General features: G+C 41.1%; 1 protein-coding gene across 2 annotated transcripts in view; it reads right to left on the reverse strand.

The window, feature by feature from the left end:
* Positions 1-12835, reverse strand: part of man2a1 (mannosidase, alpha, class 2A, member 1) — a 36860-nt gene that overhangs the window by 7311 nt on the left and 16714 nt on the right. Inside the window, exons 11-19 of one of the 2 annotated variants that reach the window (XR_004565958.1) lie at positions 8657-8847; positions 8130-8327; positions 6588-6702; positions 6216-6283; positions 5866-6034; positions 5539-5781; positions 3252-3380; positions 1676-1790; positions 1065-1212 (exon numbers count right to left, since the gene is read on the reverse strand). Coding sequence is in view for 1 of the 2 variants with exons in the window: in XM_034191962.1 (XP_034047853.1) it covers positions 1079-1212; positions 1676-1790; positions 3252-3380; positions 5539-5781; positions 5866-6034; positions 6216-6283; positions 6588-6702; positions 8130-8327; positions 8657-8847 (1362 nt within the window). In the remaining variant the exon portion in view is untranslated. The remainder of the gene's footprint in view (positions 1-1064; positions 1213-1675; positions 1791-3251; positions 3381-5538; positions 5782-5865; positions 6035-6215; positions 6284-6587; positions 6703-8129; positions 8328-8656; positions 8848-12835) is intronic. The other variant, XM_034191962.1, reaches the window with a different exon arrangement.

Consider the following 12835-nt stretch of genomic DNA (forward strand, 5'->3'; position numbering starts at 1 on the left):
CCAGCAGGCTGGATCATGTTCAGAGAAATACACCACATGATCCTTTAAGACAAAGTAATTCCAGTGGTACCAGGGATCCTCAACAGAGGCCCGGTTCCAAGACATTCAGTTATCACCTTAGGCCACTGGTTAGAGTCCAGGTGTCACAACCAGACAGTAACAAGGGAAGCACCAGGACCCTAAAGACTTGGACATTCATTGTCCTGCAGAGCAGCTCAAACCCACAAACAAAGATACGAGGGCCACTGCAGACAAAAGTTAACTCTGAGTCTTAGACAAAGTTCAAATAAAACACACAAAATATTTCCAGAGAGAAGATGAAACAATTATAGAATAAGAGACACAGGCACACAGAGACAAGCACAAAGACAGACAGACACAGAGACAAAGACACACAGAGAGATAGCCTCACAGAAACAGACAGAGACAATAGACACAGACAGACACAGGGATAGAAACATATGCAAACACACACAGGCACAAAAAGGCAGCAAGACAAACACACAAAGACAGGCACAAACAGACAGACACACAGAGAAACAAAGACACACAGACAGGCAAAAAGTAACACAGACAGAGACAAATAGTGAGACATACATGGGATGCATTTTCGTATATAGTGCTTTTGTGGTCAAGGTGCTTTACCATGACACATCACATTCTCACCCACACACCCCAATATCAGGGTGCTGCCATACAAGGCTCTCACGACATACAAGGGGCAACTTGGGCATTAAGGACCTTGCCCCAACTGATTTTCCAGGCTGATGAGGATTTGAACAGTGGATCCTCTGGTCCCAAGCCCACCACTTTAACCAAACAGAGAGACAAAGACATAAAGAGAAACACACAGAGAGACACACAGACACAAAGAAAAACATACAGAGATGAACAGACAAAAATATAGAAAAAGACAGACACACAGAGACAGAAGCACAGACAGACACTGACAGACAGACAGAGACAAACTGTTGGACACAGGCAGAAAGACTGACAGGCAAGAAGACGGAGACATACAGACACACAAACACAAAGACAGACAACACAGATGGACAGACAGACAGACAAAATGAGAAACCTGGAAGCTGTTGAGGTCCGTGTAGAAACTGTTGCCATTGGCAACATCAGTGACGAGACGCATGACAAGCTCACGGTTGACCTCTGACCTGATGTCCACCATATTGGAGATCTTCAGTGAGCTCCCAGCATGCCCTGTGATACACACAAAAAGAGGCAAAACAAGAAACTTTTGTTGTGAAAGAATTCTGCGTGTGAGCAAAACCATTAATGTAAGAATATAAGCGTCAAACAGTGGTACACTTGTGGGTTCGAGTCCGTCTGTGTGTGCTGTGGTTTTGTGGAGTTCACCCGTCCTTGTGGTTTCTAGACCAGTGTAGCCCAGTAAAGCCAGCTTTAAATTAGTTTAGTAAAGACATGGTAATTAAAAAAAAGCACAAAGTTTGAATTTTCTCAGCTTTATCCCTTCAGAATGTTGTCCTGTGTCAGTGAATCGAGGTTGCACACTTAAAAAAATAAAACACTGATTTGCTAGTAGGCGTGTGGACAGTTTCATCACAGTGCAAAATATAATGACTGTAAATGTTTGACACCTACAGTCATGAAATGAGGCTAAACATTTTGCACAGCACTAACTTTGAGATAAAACAATTTTTACCATCCACGTGGAACAGTCGGACTGTGTGAGTGAAATGCTGAAAATAGGAAGTGATGTCAGAGAAAACCGGACCTCTGGAAACACGAATCAGTGGAGGTTTGGAGGGTTCGTAGAGCTGCAGGGGCAAGAGACACTTGGAATCAATGAGGAAACAAAGAGAGAGAAAGCCAGACAGACTAATAGAGCACAGAGACAGGTGCAGTCCTAGCACCAGTATTTTATTTTATCTGCATGCAGAGCTGTGGACTTCAAACCACCTAATCCAAAGTCACACTGAGTGTTTTACAAATGTGTCTTTATACACCTCCATTCTTGAGATAACAGAGAACAGTGGAAAACTCAGTTTTACACAGATGTGTGTGTTCACACATGATTAATATAACCTGAGGTCATTTCTATAGTCTGTTTTATAGATAGAGTGGAAATGGTAACGAAAGAGTTACCTACACATACGTGCACTCTGTAAAAGTGACTGAAATGGCAAAGTCAGATGTGACCAGAAATGTTAAAACTCTTGCAATAATGACTTTACCCACCATCCAATATAAAACCTGTCCCATCCCAATAAATGCTGCAATAAAGGATTTATCAATCAATCACAATGCATGTGACAAGATTTTTTTTCTTACAGACACAGCAGATGGAGGATTTCACAGCTTTGCTAGCTGACCACAACTCATGTTTAACAATATGGTGAGAAACTAGACCCTTTGTTTTTACCCAAATGTTGTTGAATGAACTGAAAACTGTATAATCCAAGTGGCAATAATAATATTAGTAGTTAGAACTGTTAAACGGTCATATGAGTAACATGAGGGTGGTGATCCGACGTTATTTGTGGTCACACTAGATACAGCTGCAGCAGAGTCCAGCTGGGCCGCACCCCAGACCATCTCTGCAAGTGGAGAGAGACGCGCTGGAGGGCTGGCTCTGGTACAGAGCCTCACACTAGTAAAAGAAACTGAACTTTAGAGATGTAACGTGTTTGGATGTGCTAGTTCACCTAAGATTTAATGTGTGAGAGAGAGAGAGAAACTGTGCACAAAGATACACAGGTCAAGCCCCAGCCACTTCACAGCCCTAGTTTTGGCTGCTTTTCATTGGGGTTGGCAATCCAGCTCGAGCGGGATAGGTTTTTTTTTTCTGAATCTCAAGGGCACAAACCAAAATTAAGGCTCACTGTTTTCTATCCAAATCAAATTTGAACAAGATTTGCTGACATCTGAATGCAAATGTGGCTATAATCCAACTATCTTGGGGATCATGATGTCAAACCTGCTCACTACAACAGTGCACCCACAGCATCTTCTTCATTGTAGCGGCATTCAGTGCGGCTGCAATGGCAAGGACAGCAAACAACCTTCTTTCTCTGTGATGCCTTCTTGTCAAGAAAATCCACCGAGTGTGCTCTGATGTCCAGATCCACACATACACAGCTTGAATTCGGATAAGCCGGATTTGCAAAACAGGTCTGAACACTATTCAGCTCGAAAGCAATTCGGACTGAATCCAGCTCAAGCTGGATTGCCAACTCCAGTTTGAACAGGCCCTTATCTTTTCTCAGTCCTGGTTTAACCTGGGCCCCCTCCTTTCCAGGCAGGAACAAATAGGCTCCGCTCTTGTCCTTGTTCCATTCGGTTCTAGTTCCGTACCACAGGAATTGGACTTGGACCTGACGGACGAGGCCAGACTGGAGACGTAGCTTCTACAAGAGACAAAAAAAAAAAAGAAAAGAAATAAGAATAAATAAATAAATAATAAAAAATCAGAAATGAAATATAATGTAAAAATACTGATAGTTTCTAAATATCAAACAATTTACAACAAAATGCAAATAAAAGAAATAATAAGTGTAACAACACTTTGCTTTTAAAGACGATAGATGATAACTATTATTTTCAATATACAGTTGTACGAGTATGTAAAAGTTTGGGCACCCCTGATGAGTTCCATGATTTTCCTTTATAAATCATTGGTTGTTTGGATCAGCAATTTCAGTTAAATATATCATATAGCAGACAAACAAAGTGATATTTGATAAGTGAAATGACGTTTATAGGATTTACAGAAAGTGTGTGATAATGTTTTAAACAAAATTAAGCAGGTGCATAAATGTGGGCACCCCAAAAGAAAAAATACATCAATATTTAGTAGATCATCCTTTTGCAGAAATAACAGCCTCTAAACACTTCCTATAGCTTCCAATGAGAGTCTGGATTCTGGTTGAAGGTATTTTGGACCATTATTCTTTACAAAACATCTCCAGTTCAGTCAGGTTTGTTGGTTTCTGAGCATGGACAGCCCGCTTAAAAATCACACCACAGATTTTTAATAATATTCAGTTCTGGGAACTGAGATGGCCATTCCAGAACATTGTACTTGTTCCTCTGCATGAATGCCTTAGTAGATTTTGAGCAGTGTTTAGGGTCATTGTCTTGTTGAAAAATCCAGCCCCGGCACAACTTCAACTTTGTTACTCATTCATGAACATTGTTCTCAAGAATCTGCTAATATTGACTGGAATCCATGTGACCCTCAACTTTAACAACATTCCCAGTACCTGCACTGGCCACACAGCTGCACAGCATGATGGAACCACCTCCAAATTTTACTGTGTGTAGCAAGTGTTTTCTTGGAATGCTGTGTTCTTTTTCTGCCATGGATACCACTCCTTGTTATGTTCAAATAACTCAATTTTAGTTTCATCGGCCCACAGCACCTTATTCCAAAATGAAGCTGGCTTGTGCAAATGTAGTTTAGCATACCTAAAGCGACTGACTGTGGCGTTTATGCAGAAAAGGCTTCCTCTGCATTACTCTCCCATGCAGCATCTCTTTGTGCAAAGTGCGCTGTACAGTTGAACGATACACAGAGACACTATCTGCAGCAAGATCATATTGTAGGTCTTTGGAGCAGGCCTGTGGGTTGACTATGACTGTTCTCACCATCCTTCACTTCAGTTTTCTGAGATTTTTCTTGGCCTGACACGTTGGGCCTTAACTTGTACTGTGCCTGTGGTCTTCCATTTCCTCACTATGTTCCTCACAGTGAAAACTGACAGCTGAAATCTCTGAGATAGCTTTTTGTATCCTTCCCTAAACTATGATGTTGAACAATCTTTGTTTTCAGGTCATTTGAGAGTTGTTCAGAGGTTCCCATGTTGCCACTCATTAGAAGAGATGCAAAGAGGAGAAACATTTGCAAATGGCCACCTTAAATACTCTTTCTCATGATTGGATTCACCTGTGTAAGGAGGTCAGGGTCAGTGAGCTTACCAAACCAATTTTGTGTTTCAATACTTGGTGCCAAATGTATTAAAATCAGTAACATGACAAGTGTGCCCAAATTCATGCACTTGCCTAGTTTTTTTTTAAATAAATAAATGCACACTTTCTGTAAATACTATAAACTTCATTTCACTTCTCAAATATCAGCTTGTCTGCTATATGATATATTTAACTGAAATTTCTGATCCAGACAACCAATGATTTATAAAGGAAAATCATGAAAATTATCAGGGGTGCCCAAACTTTTACATACAACTGTATGAATCAACTGAACATGTCTTTGGACTCTAAATCTACAAAATAATCAGGCTTTTAATTCATCTATTGTTTTCATAAAAAGAAGAAAACATCTATAATGTTTGATTTTAACTTTTTCTGATGTAATGCACATTTTAAAATAGGTCTTTCACTAATTTAGAAAAATACAAAAACAAAACAAAACAAGCAAACAAAAAAAAAAAAAAAAAAAAAAAAAAAAAAAACCCACAAGGCTGCCTAAAACTTTTACTCAGTTTTTTTTTTTAAATTACAAATTCTGTTTATTCATCAGGAAGTGTTAATTTGAAAAAGTCTGACCTGTAGTAAGCCACTGTCAGTGGAACTCCATATTTGGATGTACTTGTTGCTTAGTGACAGTGAAGCGTCTGCCGCGGACCCTTGGTGGTGGGACACCTGGAAGTGGTCCACCTGGACTTTTAACGGCCCCGACAAATTACGCTGAAGAAATATGTAGTTTGCCCTGGGGGTGGAGCCTGCAGATGCTTTGGTCACATGATACACAACGAGCGCCAGTGGAGGGATGTCGGCAACAAAAGAGAGCTGCAGAAAGAAAATAAAACCTGACCCTGAACACACCCCCTGTATTATCATTAGTGCATTAATGGTCTCCACCCCGTCAATCACCTGGAAATTCTTTGTGGATGCACGACTTGGCTCCTCCCACACTGCAGAGATCTGTGCAGCCATTGGTTGGCCTGTTTCTGCTTCAATCACATGAGCATCCGGCACATCAACGACAACACTGACAACAGACGAGTGACGCTGCTCTGTCGGGTTGAAGATGATCAAGGACCTAAACCAATTAATAAGTCAATTATGAAAAACAAGATGACTGAAACATCAACAAATAAACTGAAATTTACATCAACATTTCTGTTGAAAATACAGTTATGAACTTATTGATTTGTTATTGTTGACAAATAATAAAGATTGTTTTCTGGCTCTGCCTACTCTTCATAAGCCCCGCCTCTTACCTGGGCTCCTTGCTCAGCTTCAGCAACTTTTTCTGCGGCAGCATGTCGTGTGAAGCTGTGACATCACCCTGCAAATACGACCATTGCATTCAGACATGTGATCTGCTTCACCAAACATGTTCAGAAAATATTGTAAAACTTTAGGGTTTCATAAAATGATTGCAATTATTTCACTATAAAACATTTAAATAGGAAACAGCAATGACCAAATAAGGTAAAAACACCTTTGACTGTTTACATTCAGTTAGAAAGTGTTTGGAATCAGAATCTTCTGGCTGATGTTGATAAATTTAAGAAAATTAACTCAGTAAAACTTGCTGCCAGCCCGTTAAATGTAACAGAAAGAAATTAAATCACAGAGTCAAAGATCACCATCTGCAAGAAGGGTATAGACTGATCGTGGCTGTATTGATTCCTGTCCAATAGGAGCAGCCAGTGGGCGGAGCTCTGCAGCACTTGGTGCAGGTTCAGGATTGACTGGAATAACCTGGAAAAGAAATATTAAATTTTACTTTTAGATTTTCTAAATTTCTTTTACTTTTCTGTTTTATTTAAGTTTTGTGAAAACAAATATGATTATAATAAAAACAGAAGTTAAAGTTTACAACCAAAATGCAACAAATCTTAAAAATATGATTTTAAGGTTTTTCATGAACGAGTTTGTGCCTGTTGTTAGTGCCACTAATGGAAATCGTTATTAGTCCCGTTTGTTTGCTCGCAAGACATCTCAAAAAGTCACGAACAGATTTAAATGAAATTAGGTTTACTTTGTGACCCTGCTGCTCTCGGTGCATGCTGGGACAGGCTCCAGCAGACCATGTGACCCTGACAGGATAACGAGCAAACAACACATGATAATTATTATATGCATACAGCATTCGTCTGATATTGATGTTTGGATGAGCTCAAATCTAGTTATTATTGTACTTCATTTCATTTTGCAGGCGTGCCTTCTTATCTACTTTTTACCATTTTAATTTTATCCCACAGAGTCCAGCTTACAGATTTCAAATAAATAAATCATTAAATACAAGAAAATTTGTGCAAAACATCTGTGGCTGCAAGACAGAACCACTGCTCCCCCCAATTACTGCACATACTCAGAAAGTGTCAACTGCATCAGCAAATCAACAGTGCCAAATTGCAGCAATTGCACTACTCCCTCAGAATTTAGTTACAAAACCAAAAAAGAAAAGGAACCAAAAATATTAAATGCACTTGGAAGGGGGAGGAGGGCACGTCACAAAGCTGCAGCTCAGTGATGTAAACAGGTTAGAAGTCAGAGGTCAAAGTCTAAATGTTACAACATAAATAATGTATTTGTGCTACACAGCAATCACACTAATAAAACACAGACAACACAAAAACAAGTGATTAATGTCAAACAACAACAAAAACTACACTGTAAAAACAAACATACCCACAGCGTATAATGAGCTGTTAATGCTAGCAACTAATGCTAAATGAAAGGGGACTATGGATGTTACTGCTAAATACTAATACAGAGTACCTGCTACCGTTGCCGTGACGACACCATCCTTCAGAAGACAGCATGAAAGAGTAAAAGAAAACAAGCTAACGCTAAAGACACAGGAGTGCCACATCATCAATGCTAACAATTTAAAAAGCTAACATTTACTTTCTGAAAGAAATCAGGCGCAAAAATTTTACAAATACTAAATGTGTTTTTACATGTTGACTTTAATGATAAAATTTTAATGCCAAGTTCAAAACTTTAATCTCACAAGCTAACATGGTAAAGCTTTAATCAGAAATAACCTTTGTCTAGGCTAATGCCATTGAATATCAAAAAGATAAACACATTGAGTTGCTATAGCTCAGTTTTTACATCAGTTTCATGAATTTCTTCTAAATAATCAAATAAGCTAACTGTGACAAGATACTAGCAGCTACCTGGTGCCGTAGTCCACTACCACCGGGTCGCGGGCAGTGCCAGTGATGGCATCATGGTGCTGAAACAGAGCCAGGCTCCGCCTCCCCGCCGACAAACGCTTAAAGTGTTCGCGGACAGGGAAGTCTGTGGTCGAATGGTTGTTGCCGTGGAAATGATGCATTTCGGCCAACGTCAGGCTGAAGAGTATTTCTGTCGCTCTGTTAGACAGAGAGAGAGAGTTTAATGTCGGGTCTGTAAGTGTGCACTGGTACAGTGTCCTTCACACTGTGAAAAACATGAAGTCACAGGAAGGCAACATTTAAGGCCCTGTACCCATATCAGATTTTTGTTTTAGTTGCTCGAAGTGAGAACAGATCGTACGCAGAACAAAAAAAAAAAAATGCTGCACCCAGTGTCACTTTTTTCAGTGGTCAACTTAATTCTGGTCTGAAAGGTTTCTGTAATAATCAAGCTTCATTCTGAAGTGTGATTAGCATGCACAGGTCAAAGGTCACATCAAACCAACTATACCAAAGGTGACAGATACCTGAGTGTGGCCTCCAGCGTTCGGTCTAAATGTTTGTAAAACGGTCTGGAGGTGAAGTACCCGCTCCAGTAGTGGTCGTCGCGGTCGGCGTATGTGAAGAAGTCGCCTCGTAGCGTTGGCAGTGTGGATGCCGTGGCATGCAGCCGTCGCTGCAGAGCCTCAAAGTAATCAGACAGCGTCCCGAAACGAGCCTGGAACCAAACCAAAAGACCATTTAAGCCATATTAATGCTTATAAGTGGACTTACAACACAACACCAGCAATAACCTTAGAAGACAGCAGGGAGCGCCGGATACATATTAAACAGAGTCTCTACTTGTCAAAGTATTCCCGATGTACCATACAAATACTGTGTTTTCAGACCTATAAGTCATGAGGGTTTTTTACTACTCTGAAGTGACTTGTATATGAAAGAAAAATATCATCAACTAGAAGCACTCAGAGAGTGCAAACTTCCGCCAAGGCCATAGGGTCACTGACCCTAAAGAGATTCCCTCCTTGGTACAGTGATCTATTCAACAATTCAGTATTACAACCAAAACTATGATACATACACTTTTCTTTCCTGTATATTTGACATCCTTGACCATGACAACATACCACTAGAACTTAGAATCACTTTTATGTCTTTATTAGTTCAAAAGTTATTGTATAAAAACGATTTTTCGGTAATGGCGGTTTTCTTCTGGATCTAGCTCCATAACATTTTAAGCTACATCAAATCTGATGACACCTTACTGAATCAGTACAGATTCAGCTACAGTTTGGTGTTAGTTGTGCATCTCTAGCTTCATTTGTCACCTCACACTGAGACATTTTCCCTATATTTTTGCATATTCTGGATCACCAGATCCGGAATCCGGATCCGATCATCACCAAACTTTGTTGTTTGATAGAACATTTGACTATGTTACACCCTAATTTTTTTCAAACCTTTCTGCCTTGTTTTTGTGGAGTTAGAAACTAGAATGTCAAAATTCCCTCTATCCCGCAATGGTGAAGAATCCTTTAAAAAAATTCCTGTATCCGGATCGTGATCCGGATCACCACTAAAATTTAATCACTTGTTCCTCTTGTCATTTCCAACCACTCCACAAAATTTAATCAAAATCCGTTCAAAACTTTTTGAGTTATCCTGCTGACAAACAGGCAGACAAACAAACACAACCGAAAACACTCCTTGGTGGAGGTAATTATAGCCACAAGATGACAGTCTACACATACGACAAGCTGCTCCTGTATACTCGCCGCCACTGCTGCCGCTGAAGAAGAATGAGCAGCAGCTCTGAATGAGACAAATGTTCTTTGTCTTGGAGGATGAGTAAATTTACAATATAATGTTCCCCAGCTGAAAGACCACGCTCTGGAATAAAAAGAGGGAATACAACTTTTATACTACTTGGAACAACACTTGTTTGGACTGTGTGAGACAAAAACAGCAACAAATCAGCTAGGATAAGTCTATTATTTTATCAAATGTTTTCCAAAAACAGTTCTCAAATGTTTAATTATGTTGCACATTGACCTCGTGTACGCTCATCAATTCAAGAAACATTTTATTTGCAGTTTTTTTGCCTGGAACAACACTTAGCTCATTAGCTTCTGCTGGCTAGGCAGTTTTTGCATCATAAATAATTAAATAAATAGATAACACACTGAGTTTTCACACCTTAGGCGATTGTCTGTTCGGTGGCCAAAAGAAGCCGTTTACGTGCATGTTGTGGCTGTAATGATAACACTAATTAATTCATTGGATTGTGACCACAAATGCTTGTCTGCATTATATATAAATACACAATGTGCCGATTAAATTAATTTTGCTTCATGGGACATGAAGCACCACCAATGCAAGAAAAAACATCTAATCAGCTCATCCATAGTAGCCAGGTATTAATGAAGTAGCACACACACATACACATGATGTGTGAAACCAACATTTGTGTGTAACTTGGAGAATGTTGTCACAGCTGTAATAGAGAAGCTTGAATCTTCGACTGGACTGGGTTGCTTGACGTAAGGACGTTTCGCTTCAAATCGCAGAAGCTTCCTCAGCTAAAATTCTTGCTCTGGTGGTCTGACTTCTGTCTTGACTCTTGTAGAGAAGAATAATCAAGAAGTCACAAAAGCTGGAGTTTTAAACCTAACCAGACCCCTCCTACTGAGAGGCAGACTGCTAGAGGCCAGTGACTAAACAATAGCTCTAATTAGCACCTATTGTGCTCTAGTTAGCACCCTCCTAATGACAGGGCAGCTGTCCCTCTCCTGATGGCTCCCTTGACGACTCTGCTGATGACGTGAATGACTCATTACCATGAACAAAAGACTGAAACTGCTTTGACCTGAGTACCCCATTGTAAACAGGGGATAAAGCGTGTCTCAGACCCCCTCCCCGGTTAAGGCTGGGTTTCAAACGTTTCACAAAGAATGCCTCCTTGACCCCTCTCTCAAACCATTTCTTCTCTCTGGCTAATATTTTAACTTCCTTGTCCTCAAACGTGTGATTAGTGTCTTTAAGGTGGAGATGAACTGCAGACTGAGGTCCACTGGCGCCCTCTCTGCGGTGCTGGTATAGCCTTTTGTGTAAAGGTTGCTTAGTCTCACCTATGTAGTGTTCGTTACAGTTTTCCTGACATCTGATAGAATACACTACATTGCTCTGTTTGTAACTAGGGATCCTGTCCTTAGGGTGAACTAATTTCTGTCTCAAGGTGTTAACCGGTTTAAAGTAAACTGGGATTTTGTGCTGTCTGAAGATCCTCTGTAGTTTTTCCCCTACTCCTGCTAAATAAAGGAGACACACTCTTCTTCTTGTCTCCGTCTCCTGTCTATCTGGTCTCTTTGTTCTCTGGGACTTCTGCACTTTGTCCAGGGACCATCGTGGGTACCCACATACTGTGAGGGCTTTCCGGACAAGTTGTTGTTCTTTAGCCCTTCCCTCTGCAGTTGTGGGCGCCTGTAGGGGTCTGTGTTGAAGCGTCCTGATCACACTGAGCTTGTGTTCAAGGGGGTGGTTTGAGCCAAAGAGCAGATATTGGTCAGTGTGAGTTGGTTTTCTGTAAACCCCTGTCTGGAGCTGCCTGTTCTCTCCAATCATAAGATCACAGTCCAAGAAGGCTAAATGGTTGTTACTGGCATCCTCACGTGTGAACTTGATATTGGTGTCCACCGAGTTGATGTGTTCTGTAAAGTCCTCAACTTCCTGTTGCTTGATTTTAACCCATGTGTCATCAACATATCTGAACCAGTGACTGGGAGAGATGCCCGTGAAAGACATCAAGGCTGTCTTCTCCACTCGCTCCATGTACAGATTGGCCACAATGGGGGATACCGGAAACCCCATCGCACAACCATGAATCTGCCTGTAGTAATTCCCCCTAAACAGGAAATACGTGGTAAGACAGATCTCCAAGAGTTGGCAGATGTGGTCTGGTGTGAGTTTGGGCCTTTCAAGTAGAGACACATCCTCCAGCAGTCTCTGCCTCACAGCTGACATGGCCTCAGCGGTGGGGATGCAGGTGAACAACAAAGTCACAACAAATGACACGATTGTTTCATCTGCCCCCAGCTGCAGGTCCTTGATCTTGTTCACAAACTCTTGTGTGTTCTCCACATGGTGTTCTGAGTTACCCACTAGAGGAGCCAAAATCCACTTGAGGTGCTTGGCCAAATTGTACGTGATGGAATCTGTGCTACATACAATAGGCCTGAGTGGGACGTGCTGTTTGTGGATTTTGGGCAGTCCATAGATGCACGGAGTGGCGTCCCCAGGGTACAGTCTGTAGTATGTCTGCCTGTCGATGAGCCCCTCTTTCTCCAGGTTTTGGAGGTAGCTAATGATTTTCTTCTTATAGCCGCTCGTGGGGTCTCTCTTCAGACGTTTGTATGTATTGGAGTCACTGAGCAAGTTGTTGATCTTGGCCTCGTAGTCCGATGTGTTCAGGACCACCGTGCATCTGCCTTTATCCGCTGGCAGGATAAGGATGCTTTGGTCCTTTTGCAGTGCTGACAAAGCTTTCCGTTCTTCTCCTGTGATGTTGGACGGAGGAGGCTTAGCACTGTTCAGCACTGCTGTGACTCTTATTCGGAGGTCCCCAGCTTCTGACTCTGACAGACTGTTATGTTTAATGGCTGACTCTACTGCAGTGATGTAATCTACTGTCGGTATATGTTTAGGGGTCA

The sequence above is a fragment of the Thalassophryne amazonica genome, chromosome 17 (genome assembly GCF_902500255.1).
Source record: "Thalassophryne amazonica chromosome 17, fThaAma1.1, whole genome shotgun sequence".
Classification (NCBI taxonomy): Eukaryota; Metazoa; Chordata; class Actinopteri; order Batrachoidiformes; family Batrachoididae; genus Thalassophryne; species Thalassophryne amazonica.